This window comes from Camelus bactrianus, chromosome 8 (assembly GCF_048773025.1).
Source record: "Camelus bactrianus isolate YW-2024 breed Bactrian camel chromosome 8, ASM4877302v1, whole genome shotgun sequence".
NCBI classification, from domain to species: Eukaryota; Metazoa; Chordata; class Mammalia; order Artiodactyla; family Camelidae; genus Camelus; species Camelus bactrianus.
In genome coordinates, this window is record NC_133546.1 from 7,111,252 (window position 1) to 7,132,133 (window position 20,882).

The 20,882-nt window shown below is 47.5% G+C and overlaps 1 protein-coding gene across 1 annotated transcript in view; it reads right to left on the reverse strand.

The window, feature by feature from the left end:
* The window catches only part of IGF2R (insulin like growth factor 2 receptor), a 96,027-nt gene extending 77,607 nt beyond the window's left edge, over positions 1–18,420 (reverse strand). Inside the window, exon 1 of the mRNA XM_074368050.1 lies at positions 18,123–18,420. Coding sequence (XP_074224151.1) covers positions 18,123–18,271 — 149 coding nt within the window. The 5' untranslated portion in view covers positions 18,272–18,420. The remainder of the gene's footprint in view (positions 1–18,122) is intronic.
* Positions 18,421–20,882: the final 2,462 nt, after the last annotated feature.

The following is a 20,882-nucleotide window of genomic DNA, read 5'->3' on the forward strand; positions in this document are numbered from 1 at the left end:
AGTTGACTGTCTGATCCAAAATCAGACAACATTTACTTTAGCTGATCCACTATATCAAGCATTTTACATGCATTAAAACTGTCCGCTCAAACCTCCAGCAAATTAGATATTGAGCAATTGGCCATGAATCAATCTGTATACTTGGGAAAAAAATACAGCTGACCCTCAAACAACATGGGTTTGAAATGCATGGGTCAACTTATAAGTGACTTTTTTCCATTAAGTACTGCACTGCTGTACTACGTGACCACGACTGGCTGAAGCCACGGATGCGGAACTGTGGACACAGAGGGCAAACTGTAAAGTTACATGGGAATTTGTGACGGGGTGGGGGGAGGGTGGGGGCGCGGCACAAGTAACACCCACACTGTTCAAGGGTCAACTATAACGCTTCGTCAGCCCTGTCATACAATTATTCCCAATTCTCCACTCTTCCCAAGGAGAATGTCTTCTCCATTTTGTAAAATTTCCTCAGCAAGGGCACACAGGAAATGAGGAACGTAAATTAAAAGTTTCTCACAAAATGCAAAGATGCATTAATTCAACTACTGTTGTAAAAAAAAAAAGGAAGATACATTAAATCAGAATTGCTTAGACTATCCTGGAATTGTGGAGGGCTTGGGAATGAGACCTTGAAACTGCTAAACCCTGAGACCACATGTATGCATCCGGAGCTTATGGACAGCACCACCAGCTCGAGGAGAGAACGCACCCCAGGAGAGGCAGCAGTCCACTTCCCAGAGCCCCCCTCCACCGGGCGTCAGACGAGATGACCCAGCACAAAACACCGGGCAACACACCCCTCCCTGCCCAGAAGAGGTGTCCGGAAGAGCCCCATCCAGCAACGGAGGGACCCCACCCCAACAGCAGAGGCGAGCATTCTCCTGAACCCGGGTCAGGGCACCCATCAGTTCCCCCTGCCAGGGCCCACAGGAGCGCTCAGGCAGGGCTGCGGACCGCTCCCCTGGAAACCTGAAAAACTGGCCAGGGTGCTTTGTGAAGGGCCCGGCCTTGGGTGACGCCAGGCTCACAAGCAGCTACCACTGAACTCAGCTTCTTGATTAGGAACACCTTAGAGCTATCTCCACAGTCAGGGGAGTTACACGGCCCAGGAAAGAGACCCAACTAACAGCAAGCACGAGAGAGCTATCCATCAAGGCCTGTTTCTTTCAACCTTCACTAACCTTTACTCATTGGCCTCACAAATATTTCTTAAGTATTTACTGAGGAGCACAGCAATGACCAAACAATGATCAGACAAAAAAATCCCTGCCCCCCGAGTGTAGATTCCTGGGGAGGACAGAAATTAAACAGGTAAAAAAATACCCAGGAAAATTCCACCTACTAAACACAGGCGAGCTTTGACAAAAACACAACAGCGGAACGAGGTGGGAAACAAGCAGCTACTTCAGTCGGGGACATTTTCTGAGATCATATTCTCCCTGGGGCTTCAATGGCAAAAAGAGCAACCCAGGGGGAGGCACGGTGGGAAGAATATTCCAGCAGACTGATTAGCCATCTCGCAGTCCTGAGGCGGAAATAAACTTAGCACAATGATGCAAAGGAAAGGAGGGGCTGTGGCTGGAGCCAGGTGGAAAAAGAGACCATCAGAAGGTGAGGTCCAGGAGATGGGGGCACCGGTCACACAAATTAAAGGAAGCAGTTTTGATTTTGTACTTGAAGCAAAGAAAGGCCACTCAAAGGTGCTATGGATCTTCCCTTAAAATTTTAAGCTAGTGGCTTTTATTTGCAGAGTATTCATAAATTTTTCAATTAATTACAGTTAATTAAGGAAAATCGTGAATCTCTTACTCAGGACCCCCAAGTTTTTCCAGGAAACCAGACTTCAAATTTAAAGCCAGATGTAAAGCAGTGGCACTGTTAAGGTATGTGAAGGTGTCATTTCAGGATGAGTCAACTGGTAGGAATCAACCCTAACGAAATCCACATGGTTCCTGAAAATGCTATGCTTTTCTGGAAAACAGAAATCGGCTGCTGTTTTTGGCAAAGGTGATATTTAAGTAAAGAATGTGTTTGTGGAGCAGAAAAGAGATGAAAAAGAGTAAAATGGGGGACACGTTGTCCTGCTTATCTGGAAATCAAGGTTCCTAGAAAGTTGTTGCTCTATTCAATTCTGCTTCGTTTCTCTATTTGCATTTTACATACACTTTTTGTCAAGATTTATCAAAATGTTAAGGGGTACAGGAGTAACAGGGCAAAAGTACTTGAGTGCTGGTTTTTTTCAGGGGTTACTTTAATCACCACTCAGCACAGGGTAGTACCTTCAACAAGACTCCCAAACCCAAACTTTGGAGAAAAGTCCTTGGTCACCTCTCTTAAAAATGAAGGACTGCAGGGGAAGGGTAGAGCACGTGCTCAGCACGCACGAGGTCCTGGGTTCAATTCCCTGTACCTCCATTAAAAAATAAATAAACCTCATTCCCTCCCCCCAAAAAGATTAAAAAAAAAAAAAAAAAAAAAAAGAAGGACCAGCCCTGCAAGCCATCAGTATGTAAAACACTTGGACCCCAGCAGACACATGTCTGCTTTAAAACAAACACACCTAGCGCCCTGCACGACTAGGAGCTCAGGAAGAATCATTCAGTTGAAATAATCTATCTGAAAACTCCCGGAGCACGTTCCAAAAACTACTGTCTATCCTGCTTTGCACCCTATTTAGGTTAAATTATCATCTAGAGACACTTTTTGCTTGTAGTAAATATCTGTTAAGGACGATGTCATTAAAATTGAAAGTCATAAATAATCCAGTAGCACTTTTTAAGAAAATTACATGCTTGGAACTAGATGATTCTAGACTCCTTGCCAGACTGAAGGCCAAACTACCAGAGTGGCCTAGGCTGAAATTACTCTTCAAATTTATGCTAAAGTTTAAAAGCATCATGATTATATTCTGGAACCAGAGAATGGCTTCAGAAACAATAAAAGTATATAGGCTAAATAAAATTTAACGGTATCTTTGAGGAATAATAATCTTTTGTCCAGAAGTTTGTCCACTAGAAAACTCCCTACCTGAAGTGAACACGTACAGCCAAAATGAGGACATCCAGCAACGATTTATTTAACAGCCCAGCAAGTGAGATGGTGCAGCTGAGATTCACAGAAAAGTCTATATCCTAGACTGAGCTTTTTTGGCTTACACAAGTAAAGACTTGAGAAGAGAAAACAAAAAAAAAAAAAAAAAAAAACCCAGACAGGAAAAAAATGAGACCAACACATTAGACCAAAGAGAAAAAGTAAGCTACAATATTAAAATTTTAAACTTTTAGTATGAAACAAATCATGGAAAAAAAATAGCTGCAAGTTGTGTGGAAATGCAGTCTTCTACACACACACACACACAAACACATGAATCTTTTAAATACATCTCCTCTACAAGCATCTCCCGCAGCAGGATACGTATGAAAGCCCAGCAGGCATTTTCATGAAACTCTGACACTCATATCAGGTCAAGCCTTCTAAAAAGACACCGCGGTTCTAGTCCATCCTCCGTCCCATCTGCAGGAAACGACAGGACACAAGGGGATGGGACAGGGACAACCACAAAGGCCCAAGGAAGCAGGTGGTCAATGGGAAACATCACCGAGAAGCCCTGCTCACTTCCCAGTCTTGCAAAATTCAGTTCATATCCTCCAGGGAGGCAGCCCAATCCCAGTTAGAAACGCTCTTCTGGACACACAACCATCTGTGCAAGAACCTGGCCTTGAAAATCAGCAAAAGCAAGCAAAATCCTTCCCATTCGACCTCATTTTTTCAGACTGTAAAATGTAGTGAAGCCAATCTCCCACTCCTACTCTTAAAAACTCCAAATTCATTTCAAAGCAAACCTGACAGTTCTAGACACACACGTACACGTGGCAGGGCCCCAGATCGCTCCGGCTGGTCCCTGCTGGTTCCAGAGCTCTGATGCAACCCTCTTCGCGTTTCCCACCACCCAATGCTAATTTTTCCTAGCTGTCTGGTTCCGCTACTGCACAGTGACTCTGGACGGGAACGTCCTCCCTCCCAGAACAATGACATATAGGCATGTATATGGACAGAGTCACCATACGCCGGCGGGCTGCGAAGGATGCCGGCCCGTGGACTGAGCACGCGTCACAGCACAGCTCACCACAGGCACAGACGTCGACTCAGCACAGCTGCCCAAGCTCCTCACGCCATAGTTCAACTCTCTCAGATTCCCCAGCTCAGGAGTCAGGGACTCCAAGGCTCAGAGAGATGGACCCCCGTGTCCGACATCACACAACTGCGGAATGGCATGGCCAGGCATACGGCCGGCTCCGCGGAGCCCCGAGGGCCAGGTAATCTGCCTCGTTTATTTTCAATGTTTTAAAGTTTTTCTTCACTCTTCAGAAAATGTTTAGTTTCAATCACAACACTGAAACTGGCAAACCATTCCATGACACTTTAGAGTTTAACTCTTGTCACAATAAATGCCCCTAAAATGACCGATCCTGTATGGCATGTAGGATTCTGGAGGGAGTGGGTGCTTGTGAGCAGGGCCCCAAGGAAAAGCTGTGACCTCTGGGAAGATCCAGGCTCCGTCATGTCACACTGATCACAGATCATACACTTCTCGGAGCTCAAGTTCCTCCCCAAGTTTTAAACCTCGAAAAATAAAAATATTTTTTTAAATTTAAAAATAAACTTCTGCTGCTATTTACTCCCGTCCAGTTCTGCTTTCTCTTTTGCACAGTCAGAATTGCCCAACACCAAAGGCACTGCCTTTCTGCAAGCTCTCTTCCCTCACGCAACAGGTTTCCATGGAAAGAATATCAATTCCTTCGGCCCCCTCCTTCCCACTGGCTGCACTCACCTCACTTTTGTATCCAGGCTGGTTAAGGATTCCACTAAGAAGGAAACACACCTATACTGTGTTCCTAACCTCAGATTCATACCCTCCCTTAAAATGACTGCTTAGCTCAGCAGAAAGCCTCCTCCAAAAACGTCAACCAAGAGTCCAATAGTAAGGGTCACGAGGAACTCGGAAGCACCCTGCAATCAGACCATCAAAGCCAGCAGGGGACGGGGAGAGGACAGAAGTCGCGCACAAGGCAAATGGCTTTAAGTGATCTCTGATTTTTAAAGTGAATTATGTGGCTGAAATATGCCCTGGACACGGACAATTCACTACTGCACCATGCAAGCTCAGCACACAGGCTGTGGTTCCAGTAGTTAATAAAAGTTTAAGACCCTCTGCCCCTGACTGTAATCCCACTGCTCCTGCTGAAATGACAGTGGATGACGGCTGTCAGTCTGCGTCTGTTCCGTGGCACAGAGGTTCCATTTTAACCGCATGTGGTTTACATTTCATAATATCCTGAACGGTGGTGGCAGATTACCAATCAGCAGGAAGGCCACAAGCAGCATACTGTCAACCAGCCCAGGGACAGGAAGGCGCTTCTGCTTTGCCAACACTGCTCTGGCAAATGCCACACCGAGAGCTCATCCCAGTCAAAACTGAACCAGTCTGGGGGCAGCAAGGAAAGCAAATTCAACTGGCCAACCCAGCTGCCTAGAGTTCAGAGAGCTTCACAAAGAGAAACGCAGAGCCATCTCCACTGAAAGGGGAACAAATGTCCATCCAAAAGAAAGAGAGAAGTCAAAACAAAAAGCCAGAGGGCTAAACCGGACAGTACTTCTCAACCCTCTGACACAGGCGTCTGACTGTGACACCTCTCGAGTTTTCATAGACTATTCACCACTGCATGCCTGCCAAATGGCGATGGCTTGCAAAATATAATTTGAGGTTCTTTCAAATTTTTCAAGCAGCTAACATCTAAAATGAAGTATAGAAAGTTCAATTATAAAATGCATGGTATGCTCGAGTGCTTAAAGGAAAAAAAAAAACTTAGAAAACTGAGTTCCTTCCCTCCCACACAAAACAGCTCCATGAACTCCGCACATATTGCCACACAGCCATACTCTTTTGAAATATATCTTAGTTCCCTCACTCCCTCCGAGTCTTCAGGTTATGGTCATGGTCACATGGCTGTTAAACACTTTATTACTGGCCTGTAATCATCGGTATACAAAGCAGGATAGAGGCATGATGGAATCAGTAATAAAAATTAATAAGCATGTGTGAAACTAGAATTTGATTTCCTTTGGGAGGGAAAAAAAAGACCCGAGTTGGTGATATACGAGCTAAGTTCACACAACGTGGTCACTGGCTAGAGGGGCGCTTTTCTGAATCCAGAGAAAGCAGTGAACTCAAAACTCTGGGGATGAGGGGAATGTAACGTCTTTCCGACCTGGACACCAGAAGAGACTTCTCAGCTCTGGGCCTGCATCCAAGTCCTCAAACGGAATATTCAGGAAACACTTGCCTCACATTTAATGCCCCTTATCACTATCAGATAGCTTCTCAGCTCATACCTCCAGACCACGCACCTACAAAAATCTAGAACAGTCTCCTAAAATAGGAAGATGGGGGGTGGGGGTGGGAAGTGACAGGGAGAAAGGAGGTCACGGAGAGGGGCAGGGTTTCCAAGATGGACATTTGCAGCAGAGATGTCAAGAGCCTAATGGAACCGCTGCTGTCAGTAACTTTCTGCTGCTGACACTAAAAGAGGAAAATCTGATCTGGCATGATACATCTGCACCCGGATCCGAAGGCCGGGGACACAGAAGTCTGACACCACACAGCCAAAAGCTTATATAGGAAGTACTTCACTTCCTATGCTAGCAAACCCACAAAGCTGTGGACAAAGATATGGGGCCTGAAAAAAAAAAAACAAAACACAAGGAAATGCCAGACATTAGTCTTTGGTTTTCCCGGGTAGTTACGCAGGGCCTGGGAGCAGGAAGCCAGTTGTCTGGAGAAGGAGCCACTGGAAGCAAGGCTCTAAGTCAGCATCAGAGGCCAAGGTGCCAGGGAGTCAGCAGGGATGCTTTCAAAACCAGCATCGTGACTGACAGGCAGAGGTCCTGTGAAATGGAGAGTGGGGCACCCCAAAAGGTGCCTGGCCCTGAATCCTGCCCCACCCCCACCAGCGCCGGGGGATACACCTAAGCTCTCTGAGCCCCACCTCCCCAGTCTACAGAGGTGAGCGACCCCACAGCCCCCATGAGGAAAATCCAGACGGGGAACATGCAACTTCTGAGAGACTAGGATCTAAGCTCTCGTGTGGGTCAGCAGCAGGACTCAGACTGCTTAAAACCCGAGTTTACAAAAAAGGTAAGGTTAAGTCCTTCCTAAAGGATTGTCACATGACACTGCCTGGACCTGGAGAGGAGAGAGAAAGGGAGGGGGCCCCGTGTTTGGGGGACCCTCTCCACGGAGCTGACGGAGCTCAAGACAGACACCAGGGGCTCAGGACACACACACACACACCAGCTGCCTCCTGCCACATCTCGGGACAGGACAGGCACTCAAGCCCACCTGAGCCTGCCATGTAGCCATTAGCTCACCAGAACAGAGGCCTGATGACTCTGAAACATGTGGGAAAGGACAGGACACACTCTTCCTAAAGAGGTGTCGCTGCAGCGCAAGCTAGAACTCTCGGTAACTCGGCAAGCACCCTCCGCACCAGATCCTGCCACGAAGGACCGGCCTGTCCGCCTCTGCCGCACCTGCTGCATTTTTTACTCAGATCGAGTCTATGGTATCAGGATGCAGGCCAGGATTTCAACCTGAAACCCTGCTCTGTGAGGCCCTTTTTAAAATCTGGATGCTCTCATCCTTTGTCCCTCGAATGCTTAAAAATGGGTTGAATTACAAGCTAAACCTCCTTCTTAATTATACAGATGTCTGAATTCAACTCCCTTTGACATCAACCCCGCCCACAGCACAGAAATCAAACCTTAATGCTCAGTCCCCTAACAGGTCATCCCCAAAGTCCCCAAAACCCTCCCAGACCCAGTACCCTTCCTTCAGAGCCCTCACTGCATGAGAAGGTCTGCCTTCTGAGTCAGCTTGACTGAGTTCATGTTAATAACGAGGCCGCTATTGAGTGCGAGTTCTTCACAAAGGCCAGTGAGGTTGACATGAGAGGAAAGTCTCTGCTTTGAAGATGCTGGGGTCAAATATCAGACTGGCACTTACGGCTCAGAAAAGCTAACACCCAGCTGGGAACAGGAAGCGCAGGGCCACTGTCACATCAGCTATCACCTTATGCGTTCACCTAAAGGAACGGCAACCACCTCCCACCCCGGCCCGCCCCAGCACTTCCACTGAATGACCTGCGAACAGGCACAACCCCCAACCAGTCTCTCCAGGTCCCCCTAGACTTGCTCTTCCCACAAGCCTCCCCGTCTTTGAAAACGGCAACTCCATCCTTTCAACTGCTCAGACCAAAAAGCTAAGAGCCATGCTTTCTCTTCTTTCTCTCCTTACATCCCAAATCCAATCATCAACAAATCCTATCAGCTCCGTATTCAAAATACCCAGAATCAGGTCACTTTTCACCAGACCCACTGCCACAACCCTGGTTCAAACTGTTGTAACTCCTGACCTAGTCAGGGTGCCTCCCACAATCGAAAGCATCCTCCCTCAGGCCATCCCCACCCGAGGTCACTCCTCTGATTAAAATCCTCCCAGGTTCCCTCAGAATTAAAGCCAGAGTCATTACTAGATAATTCTCCAACCACCCTCTCCCTGGCTCTTGCCTCTGCGGCCACAGTGGCCCCTGTACCACTTCCCAGTCTTGCTTCCTGCCAGAGCATCTGACCCATGGGTCCCTCTGCCTCGAACACTCTTCCCCCAGTTAGATGCACAGGTGATGCCCTCACTTCCTTCATGGTCTCTGCCTCCAGAAAGACCCTGGGACGGTGCACCCTGTACAAAACAGCACCTCCCCACTGCTCCTCTTCCCAGCCTCAGTACATCAACCAAAGCCACCAACTCACACGCCTCCTCTAAAGGATCAACTCTAAAAAGGCAGAAGAGAGAGCCGCACTGGCTTCTCACTTTGTCTGTGGTGAGTAACACTTTGACGGCCAACAGGTGGAGCAGCCTCGGAGGAACAAAGAGGGTGACTCAGTGGAGACGCACCCTTGTCAGTTCTAGGAACCCAGTTCTTCAGCCCTTCCATGCTGGCGGTTTGGGTTTCTATTTGCAGACCACAGGCAAGGAGCAGGGAGGGCTGGGGAGCTGTTTTCAGTACAAAACAATGTTTTAAAATGTGTAACTGAGGGACTGGGAATAGCTCAGTGGTAGGGCGCATACTCAGCATGAATGAGGTCCTGGGTTCCATCCCCAGTAGCTCCATTAAAAAAAAATTTTTTTTTTTTAGTGTAAAACTGGTTTGAGAACAGAGATATTCAAACATGGCAATGAACTAATTTTACACACAATCAAAATCCAGTGGTCAAGCTCCTCCTGAGTGAGCTCCCTGCGCATACTCCCGCTCCGCATGCTTTATTACAGCACACACGGACGCGCGGAGAGTATTTACAACCCCAAAGCGCGAAGGCTCAGATGGGAATGACGGCTCCTAAACTGTCCTCCCAGGCCGCCCACCCGGAAAGGCCACTTTTCGCTGTTTCCACATTCCTCAGTCTTCCCCTGACCCCTTCATATCCCAAAACAGAACTAAAACTGATACTGTCACGATCTCTCTGACTTCCTACCGCTCCCCGGGCCCCCAGTGAACGGTGACCCTTGCAGGAATCTGCTTCCCACCCCGGGGGAAGCTGCCCCCATATGTTTATGGAAGGACTGCTGCTCTGGGGGGATCTGAAAGCAACACAAAAGGCAACAGAAAACTCCCACCAAAGGTCTCTGGCCGATCTGAAGGGCAAATCTCATGCTCTGGGGAACTGGAGGGGCTGGGCTCCCAGCCCCGCACCCTGCTGCTGCGCAGGATGCACCCGACCTGCTCCACCCCCACCCCCCACCCCAGCCCCAGCTGCTGAACAGGGAGACAGAAATAGGCTGGTGACGCGCGGCTTCGGGCACCTCAAAACCCCGCCGGGGGCAGCTGTTTTCTAAGTTGTAGGCAGAGTGGAGCTTACCCGGCACTCCCACACCCACCCCATGGGGCCGCATTCCTGTCCCAGCCCCCACCCACAACAGGCCCCTGGAATCCGGCCCCCGCCCCCTCCAGGGAAGCCTAGTGCGGTCTCAGTCCTCTGGGGCTTCGTGACCCCGACAAAAGATGAACAAGGAGGCTCTCTCCTCTTCCCGGGACGGTGGACCACTGCAGCTGCCACAGGAAGGAGGGCGATGCCAAGAGAACAGCAGGAAAGGGCCCAGGGCCGGCCCGACACGTGGCACCTGGCACCCTCGCGGAGCCCACACCTCCTACCATGTGGCTCCTCCTGGGGTGAGGCTATCTGCCACTCAGAGCTGCAGGGAGCCTGAAGGACACATTACCGCAGAACCGCAGCACGCTGGATGCAAAGTGGACCCTGAGAATCACTTAGTCCGGTGGCTTTAAAACTTTTTTACATGATGGAAACATTTCTTTTGCAAAAGGACTCTTATGGTGGAGTGCCATTGTATAGAACATAAAGAACACATGCCCTCTGCTTGAGGCTGAAACTCCTAGGCCCCAGTGGAGAACCCGGGGGTGCAGAGTAACAAGCTAAAAATACCACTGACCTAATGCAGACTCTAACTTATACATAGAAAGCAATCGCTGCCACCACTGCCACTTAGAAACACTGAGGATGGGCAGGCACTTACACACTCTGATTCTCATACCACCCTAAAAACATGAGAGCACCCTGCACTGACAGAAAGGGAAATTCTAAAACCTCAGCAGAGCAGTAAGTGGCCTGAGGCCTTACTGAGGAAGGAGGAGTGCAGATTCAAAAGCAGGACAGGGTCTTCCAGAACTCCACTCCCACCTCTCCTGGGGAGGAAACAGATCCGGAGAAAAGATGCGATTTGCCACAGCCAACTCAATAATCCAGCTCTCCTGCCTCCAGCTGCAGGCAGAACATGCTGTACTCTGCCAATCACAATCAACAGGGGCTTAGCAGCTGTCTCGGAGCAGGAACAGGGCTGGGAGTGATACTCGGGAGGACAGAAAAGCACCTAAGACCAGCCACAGAGACACACCAGCCAAAGGAACGCCCTGCCCATCCCCCGGTCTCCCCCCAAACAATTTACAGCCGAGCTCCAACAACTGCTTTCAGCTCTTTCCTGCACAGCTGCACAAAGAGAGGCAAAAAATGTCCCAGAGGAGATCGACTGCAAAGAGCACAGTCCAGAGTCACCAGTCGTCACCAGGGCACCAACACCATGAAAATGAGATGACAAATGCCAACAAAGGAACTGGGCCCAAGGAAAGAGAATTAATAGAGCAACCAGAGCAGAACTTTACAGCACATCTTCCAAGGGACGATGAAAGCTGTGACATCCATGAAGAAAGAACAGGCAGCTGTGAATATACGTCAACTACAGACTTTGGCAAAATTAAAAAAAAAAAAAGTAGAAGAGCTTATGAACAACAGAACTCCTAAGCTGGGAGACAGGACAGAGACATTCTTCTGCAACCCTGCCCAAAGTGGTAGCCAGATACAAAGTATAAAAGACAAGCCAAGCAGGACAAAGAATAAGTTAGGATAAAGAAAAGCTGAACAGCACAATTCATGAAACGTTGACCCAAACAGAGAACATTTTTTCTGAACACAAAGAACACTACCAACTTGACCAGGTGCTAAGCCACAAGGGAAATGCCAGTAAGTTTCACCACATTTACTGCCCACAATGGGGGAAAAATCCACTTAACGGGGGAAAAGATTTTAAAGAATTAGTGGGTCAAGGAAGTTGAAATAGAACTTTTGGGTACAAGAAGGAAATATTTAGAACTGAAGGATGAAAAAGCTATGTATCAAAATTTTTGAGTAGTGCAGTACTCAGGACAAAGAAACACACTGCCTTAAACTCATCTCTTAGTTGTGTAAGATTTAAAATAAAAGATCTAAGCTCTCAACTCAAACTAGAAAAAGAAAAATGAGGGAGAAGTTAGCAATAAAGAGCAGAAATCAATCAAATCAAAAATCAACGGTGACAGAGATGATGAATAAAATAAAATGCCAGTTCTTTTGAAAAGACTAAAAAAAGTAAATAAAATTTTAATAAATATGATTAAGGGGGAAAAAAGGAAATAAACATCAGGAATGTTTTTTAATTTACCTACAAATAAAAGAAGTATTTTCCAAAGCGTAAAAGTAGCTTGCTACACATTCATACATGAATATGTAATCACAATGACAATTTCCTGGGAAAAAACAGATTACCAAAATTGACTCAAGAAAAAGTACTAAATCAAATGTATTCATTCAAAATAAGTCAAATTTATTCAAAATAAAGTAAATGAAACTGGAACCATAAGTAAAACTCCTCTTCCACTACAATTTAACTCCACAAAGGCACCAGGCCCAGATAGTTTTACTAATGCATTCTACCAAAATTTAAGGAAGAGCAATTGTCCATCCTGTTCCACTGAATATAAAATACTAAAAGCTAACTAGCTCTTTCCACAAAGCAAGCATTCTTCATAATAAACTCAGCCAAGATGGGTGGCTATAGCTCAGTGGGAGAGCATGTGCTTAGCATACATGAGGTCCAGTATCTCCATTAAAAAAAAAAAGGGGGGCCTAAATGAGAATTTTTTAAAATAAAAATTTAAAAAAAATTCAGCCAAGAATAGTACAGCAAAGAAAATTACAGCCTGAGCTCACTTAAAAACAGTCGCAAGCCCCCTACATAAAACACTAGTAAACAGGAATAGATATGTTAATGGGGGGGAACCTTTCACCCCTTCCTCACAGGATACATAAAAATTAACTTGCAGAATTGATCATAGGGTTAAACATAAAGTTAAAACTGTGAAACTTCTAGAAGCAAACACAGGAGAAAAAATTTCTGACCTCAGCGTGGGTCTCAACTGGAGGTAATTGTGCCCCACGGGGATCACTTAAAATACCTGAAGACATCTTTGTTTGTTACAACTGACGGGGGGCAGGGAGATGCGCTCCTGGTATCTAAAGGGTAGAAGCAGCCAGGGGTGCTGCTTCACACCCCACAATGCACAGGACAGCCCCACAACAAAGATTTATCCAGGCCAAATGTCAGTACTGCTGAGGCTGAAAAACCCTGGGATAGGCACAGATTTCTTAGGCTACAAAAAAAACCACAAACCATTAAAAAAAAAAAAAAAGATGAATTAAAGTTCATCGAAACTTAAAAATACCTGTTCTTTAAAGGACATATTAAGAAAATAAAAAAGCAAGCCAGACTGGGGGAAAATACGTATCTAACATACCCAAGAAAGGACCTGACTAAGAACACATAAACAACTCTTAAAATTCAGGAAGATGATCCCCAAAAAAGTGTTAACGGATGAGGGGCAAAAAATTTTTTTTAAGAATCACAACAAAAGATCCAAATGGGCGATGAGCACATGAAAACTGTTCAACACCATTAGGCACCCCAATAAATTCAAGAAAAGATGTTCAACACCATGAGTCAGCAGGGACGTGAAAACTAAAACCACACTGAGATACCGAGACAAATCCACTACGAGGGATACAACTAAAATACTGATAAGATCACTATCAACAAGGATGTAGAACCTGACCTCTCACACTGCTGGTGGGACATCAGAGTGGACAACCGCTTCCGAATACAGTTTGATAGCTCCCGTGAAGTTACCACTCACTCCCCATTCATTGACCAACCCCACTCCTAGGTGTTTATCGAACAAATAAAAATAAAAACGCACATGTCCACACAAAATCTTAACCAAATATTCACAATAGCTTTGGTAATAAGTAGCCAAAAACCAGTAACATCTAGAGTAGTCTTGGATCAAACAGAAACTCAAAACTAAGATTATACATTATTTAAAATTAGCAAAAATCAAAACTAAGATTACACATTATCTAAAATTGGGACACTGTTCAGTGTTGCGGCCCCCTGGGGAGAGCAGTGGTGGCCAGCAGTCTCCCGGATCCCAGTGTGCTGTCCACTTTGTGGTGTCTCCATTCCAGCTCTGGCCTCTCCCAGTTTTCCCCTCTGCTTAAGAAATGCCTAAGGAGTACCTGGAGAATAAATGAACCCTGTGTCACCTTGCCAGGAGTAAAGGTGAGGAGACACCATTAGCATGAATTCAGGCCTCTGTCCCTCACTGGTCAGGAGTCAGCTCTGAGGAAAACACAAAGGACCCATAGGTGGACAATCTAACCACCTCCACCTCCTCATACCACCTTATCCATGACCAGTGGGGACACTGCCAAAGGTCTCAGGGCTGGGAACAAAAAAAATACAAAAGGAAAGAAAAAGAAAGAAAACAGTATCTCCAAAGCCACGAGCTACTTTCTGCACTGGCCCCAGTTCGGTGACCCTCGTGAATTTCCTCTGCCCAGCACAACAGTTTTAATATGCCAGGATCAAAAGAAAGGCAAGACATCTAAACCATTTTCCTCAACCTCATCCTTCAAAAATCCCTCTGTGAAAGACCGATAAAAGATATGAAACCCAATCAGGAATTCATTTCCTGGGACTTTGTCAGGATGCTGTTCTTAGAATTAAAGCACATAGTCTAATGTGCCCATAATTAACAATCTTGGGCTACACATACTTATTGTTGCAAGAAATCTATACACACAAATGGATGTGGTCCAGGTTCAATATGTGGCTCAAATTAGGCATATTAAGCACTGTTCCTCAGGGAAAAAAAAATTACAGGGTTCGGGGTGGAATCTCCTTAGAGACAGCAACTAAACCAACCTCATCTCCCAGTTGGCTTCATTATTCTCTTGTCCTCAATATAATAAAAAACTTTCCAGTATTTATACAACTGTTCTGAAAAAATGTTAAAGTACTGAACTACCTAAATCAAGCCAGCCCAGTGTGTTATTTTATAACCAGGACAAACTGTCAAGACCTCACTCACTAAGAATGTTATTAACACCTAAAAAAAGGATGGAAACTCACCTATTACACAAATATGTAAGATGGCCTTTTACAAAGTGTAACTCAGTCAAGAGTAAAGCTGTGGACAAGTGGAGGGCCTTTGGTCACTTTTGGTGACTCTGCATGGCCTGGCCTCTGCCTTGCCTTTGTTCTCGCAGGTCCTGTCCCACTGACCTTTGGATGTCCCTCACCACCATGACACTCCTTTGGGCCCCAGGACCTCAACCAGTCCCACTGGCCTCTGGAATCCAGTGCTTTCTACTACGCACCACCTCCCGAGAAAGCGCCGAGTGATTTAGAATCACCAACTTCTTCCGCAGCACAGGGGCAGTGATCCTCATGAAGCTTCAGAAACACACGACTGAGGCTCTCCAAAGAACCAGTAGCAACTTACCTAAAGTGCTGGGAGAGCCACATGCACTCTGGGAAACTTGCCTTTGTCCTTGCTTTTCAGCGCTCCACTCGCAGAGACCTGCTCTTCCGTGGGCACAAATGTGTTAAACTGCGGCTGAACTATTTGCCCGGCCGTTTCCTCCATCCCCCTCAATAACTAACTGCACCAAGGACGGCACCTCTGCCCACCACCCCCACCCCCGGAGTGGTCAGAGCCGCAGCTCAGCCCGAAGCTTTGCCCCCACCGAGGGTTCACAGAGGCCCTGCCGGCTCCCCGGAAGCAGGCCTGGACCTCCCTCCTGCTGGTCCTAAGGGGCTGCAGGAGAAAGGAGCGCTCCCGGGTTCTAGAGAGCTGGGCTCGGGGAGGAGAGGTTGTTTCCCTGGAAATCCAGCTCCCCCGTCCAGCGACCATGAGAATGCGCTCCCAGGGCCCTCTGGCTGAAGCTGTATGGTGTCTGGGCAGTCCAGTCCCACGGCTGAGGCGATGGGTGTCTGGAAACTGTCCCAGGCACCAAACCACAGTGAACAGGAGGGTCCTCAATGTAAAAATGTGTTCCTCGTTATGAGCAACCAATTCATAAACAGTCAGAATGTGACCTTGTGTCTACCGGGGACTGCCACCTAGGCAAGCCGCACAAAGTCACAGCAGAAGTCGACCTGCCATACTCCCAGGGAGACCTGGGGGAGTTACTTACAAACGGACACCAGGGAGACAGTGAGAAGGCAGCTTAACACGTCCTGTTTTGGTGCTGCTTGGCACAAGTTTTCATACTGGATTTTAAAAAATGATCAGCTCGCAATCCCATTGAAATACATGCTAGAGTTAAGGAACTTTTAACCAGTGTTATCTCATTTAAGTACACAGATTTTTTAACACCCCCGCCCCCAGAAAAAAAAAAAAGGTCTTAAGAACTTAAGACAAGGTATCCACTTGAAACAGTAACAAAGAATTTCACTGTGCAGGTAGTGGGTTTAAAAGAGAGATTAAAAGTGGCTCTGGAGAAGTCTCAGTGCGAAACCACAGAGCAATAATGGGAAAGAAATGTGCACAGGCCCAGCTGTGAACTGGCTGGGGACTGCGGTTCTGAGGAAAGCTGGCAGAAAGAACACACACACCAAGTTTAACGCTGTCCTAAGACCACAGAGGGCACACACTAAATGCATATCCCCCTCGGAAGACGGTCTAGCATTTGCTAAGTTATGCCCGCACGTGACCATGAGGAGGACGTGCTTAAACACACAACGGCCATTTCCTACTGGACCAAGAGGCCGCATTCAACCTTGAGATGAAGTTCATGAACCAAGTTCCAGGCGCTGTGATGACAACCCCTAACACAAAACTGAGGGCCTCCTCGAGCAGCCACAGAGAAAGGGTCTGCCCTTGAGGCCAACTTTAACCTTAACTATTAAGAAATGAATGCCAATTTGCTAACACCACCAAGACTTCAACAACACTGGCCCAGCTGAGCGAATTTCTCACAGATGCGTTTGGTCACAGCGGCCATTACTCCAAGAGTTCCTCCATTAAAGGTCACTTGCAGTCTGACCTTGTGTTAGTTGCTGCCCTTCTTTCTCTTAACAGGGGGCTTATGTAAGTAACTATGTGTCTAACGGCAGCTAACTGGCCTATAAAGGAATGAGAAGTATCCTGCCCTCCTACCCCTTTCCAAGAAAGGGAAAAGGAAGAATATGGGCCTTTTCCGTTCCATTGTGAGTTCAGCCTCGCTCTCCTCAGAATAACAATTTCTGCAAGGTCTGAACTCAGGGGTGCTAATACGCCCATCTCTGATGCAAGGAAAGAATAAGAACCCAAAAACCCCAACACAAACTCAAAATTCAGCTCAGACTGCGCTAAACTTCATCCTGAGAAGTACCTTACTAGCACCAGGGGTAACTGCTGACTGTTCACTAGTCTTTCAGAACTTTTCATCTTTTTTTTTTAACCGAAATTTTAAAAATAAATAAAAGCTGGATTATCCATCATCCCGAACAGTCCAGAGAAGGTTGGTCAGAAAATTCTCAGAATTGGTAGTTCCCCAATACGGGGATTTCCAGCGACGGCAGGACCCTCACAGCCCTCACTGGGACGAGTGATGATACAATCATGGTTCCCAGAGCAAAAGACTCCACTAGAATAGTCCACCCGGAGACAATGACATCATGTGAGCAACCAGACAGGAAGTTAGGCTTGGAGAAGTGAAGGGTGAAGAATTGAAAACCAATACTGGATGACCTCCCTCCACTCCCCTCATCCAAAAAGAAAAAGAAAAAGAAAAAGTCACCTTCTGCAAAAAAGCTACTTCAAAGTGAAAATGGAAAACCCACATGTAGGGAATCAATCAGCAAATGAAACCCAAACCCCCCAACTCCATGGTCATCCGTGCGGGTGAGTCTTTCCACACTGAGGGGCCCTTCCAAAGCCCCGCTGCTGGAACTTTGAGGAAAACGTGGAGTGGGAACAAAGCAAAGCTGTAGTTCCTGCGTCCTCCAAGTTTTGCAGGCGCTGGGCGTGAGGCTGCCCGCAGTATGTCACCGGGCGGGTCGCGGCGGCCGGCCGCTCGCACACAAAGCCGCCCTGGACTTAGTTGACAGCCACAAGTGGCCCGGCGGCGGACCCCGGCCAGCGCCAGGACGCCTGGTCCCCCGCGCCCCCGACCAGCGCGCACGACCCCCAATCTCTCACCCTTCGCCACTACGCGGGCAACTTTCCCTCGGGGGAGGGCGGACCAGAGGCGACTCCGAGACCCCCGCCCCTCCTCCCAGGGCCCCCGGCCCCCTACCCCGCCTGCCGCGCGCCAGGGTACCAGGAGCGAAGACTGCGTCCTGGCGAGCCACCCACCTGCACAGCTCTGGAAACTCGGCGCCCTGGGTCCCCACGGCCCCGGCGGCCCAGACCAGTAGCAGCAGCTGCAGCAGGAGCAGGGAGCCCCGCGGGCGGCCGGCGAGTGCCGGCCCCAGGTGGGCGCTCCGGCCGGCGGCGGCCCCCATCGCGTCGGGGCCGGGCTGCGCGGCGGGCGCGGGGCTAGCGGCGCGCGGCTGCCGGGGGCCGCGTCCGGGACATGGTTGAGCCGCCAGGGCGGAGACGGAGGAAGACACGAGCGCGAGAGGAGCGGGAGCGGAGCTGGAGCCGAAGGGGCGCGCGGCTCGTCTGGGCTCGGCGGCCCCGGAACCGGTCACGTGACTGCTGCCCGGCACCGCCCCCTCCCCCGCCCCGCTCACATGACTCCCTTGTTCAGGTGATCCCCGCCCGCCCGGCTCCGCCCAGGCCCGGTCACGTGAGCGCCGCTCGCGCGGGGCAGGAAGCCGCGCGCGCGGCGGGCGCGGCGGGCGCGCGGGCGCAGGTGCGGCTTGAAGGCCTGTGTCCTGGCGGCCGTCACCGCGGGGACCCGGCCCCCGCCTCCGTTTCTCCCAGCGCGCACTCTGGGTCGCGATGTGGGTGCTTCCCAACTTGGAGTCACCGTTTCCCACTTTCGACCGATATACGGGGGGCGGGGAAAAAGAAGGTTTAGACTTAAGTGCCAAGCTGTGAATGCCACCGTGAACGCACAGCCGTGCTGCTTGGGGAACCTACTTTTCTTGCCCTGCGGAGGCGCTGCGCGGAGTTTTCCAACTATTCCCCAGCAGAGCCTCTCACAGTCTTCTGTGGCAATGTTATTTCCCAAGCATGTGCTTCCTACAATAAGGAAGGCGGCACAAATGTAGGGACTTGAACTATAAAGGAGGTAAAAAGTGTAACTGTCAAGTGAGTGCCACTCAGCAAAGCTTTATTAATCCCTCTATTCAAATATTTTGTTAAACCTATGCTGTGTGAATGGCTTTGAGCTAGGCACAGTGAAAGCAAGAGGGTAAATCTGAAAAGAGATGGGCTCAAAAAGTTTACCTTATATAGAATAATATTATTATACAGAATAGTTACATTGGTAACAGCTTATCTTTTTAAAAATACTTACTCCGCAGAAGACACTGTACTACTATTTAACAAGCATGAATCTGGGGACTTTGCTATAGATGAGGAACAGGCACAGAGATGTTAGGTAACTTACCCAAAGCCACTGTGTTGCAGCAAAGCAGGAATTCAAACACACACAATAATAGCTAACATTTACTAAGCAGTAGTTATGTGCCTGGCACAGTTCTGGTGCTTTGATTTAGCTCATTTAATCCTAACACAATCCTATAAGAGAGGTATCTTTATAAGCACCCATTTTACACATAAGGAAAGTGTGGCACAGAGAAATTAAATAGTTTGCAAGTCATACGGCTAGTAATTGGAGAAGCCAAGGTTTAAGCCCAAGCCAGTCCCAGGGCCTGTGGCTTAGCCGCTATGCTATATTGCCAAAGAGGAATATGGCCCAAGAAAGGAAAAGTGTTGTAGTGGCTCAAAGGGAGTACTCAGATGTCCAACTGTGGCCATCAAGAAAGGGTCATATTTTGCAACTCCGATGTTACAACGGATACAGGCAACGCTATTCAGTGGAAACTAAAACCATCATGTGAAAAATAATTCCAAACCAGAATATTCACAATACCTAGAAGGATATTTCCCTAATGAAGGAAGAACATATTTTTACAATGGAAAGGTCTGATAGAACCACCTTAATCAAGTGATCAAAACTCTTATCACCAATATTTGGAAAAACTAACATCTTCTGTTTCCTAAAGTGATGCAATGAAAAATACTGCTAAAGGACAATATTTAAAAGAGAGTGTAATCATGACTCAGATGCAGATGTAAAATGATCATATGTCAAAGGTACTACTTAACTCATTAATTTGAGAACCAGTAACGCATTACAACTAGTTCAAAAGAGAATCCCAAGAGAATCCAACACAGACAAGCACAGTCAGGAATGTTGAAGTTAAATTGCCTAATAGATGGAGGATTGGTCAATATCCGTAGATCAAATGGATGTCCAAGGAACTGGATTTGCATTTGTGAAGACAAGAATCATAACCATTATCATCGGTATTTCACAATTTATAGAGCTGTAAAATAGCTCAAAGTCAGTAAAAGGCACAGAGCCTCATAGAATTAGATAACCCACAAGACTATATTAGATGGCACCTAGCTTTCCACCAAAGTTACCCAATAATATATTTGGTTCATTTCACAGTCTTTCACAATTTCCCCCTGCAGTGCACAATATCACTTTTGTGGTGTTCTTGCAAAGATATTTAATCTAAATGTAATCAAAATAAAATAACCAAATCCAGATTGTGAAACACTGTACGGGAAAACTGAACTGGATAATTTGAAAATGTCAGTGCTCTAAAAGACCTCCTCCCTACCCTCCTCCCCCCAAAAAAGCGAGAGTAAACAGCAGACTAAGGCCAAGTCTGGCCAGGAAACTGTTTTGTAAATAAAGTTTTATTGGAATGGCTTGCCGCTGGCTGCTTTGCCTACAACAGCAGAATTGACTGGTTGCAACCAAGCCCCAAGAGCCTAAAGCATTTTGCCATCTGGCCTCAACAGCAAAAGTTGGCCAACCCTTGTTGTAGATCAGTGGTTCTCAAAAGTGTGGGGTTTGGACCAGCAGCTTTGACTTCACCTGCCTGCTTGTTAGAAATGCCAATTCTTGGGCCCCACTTCAACCTATGG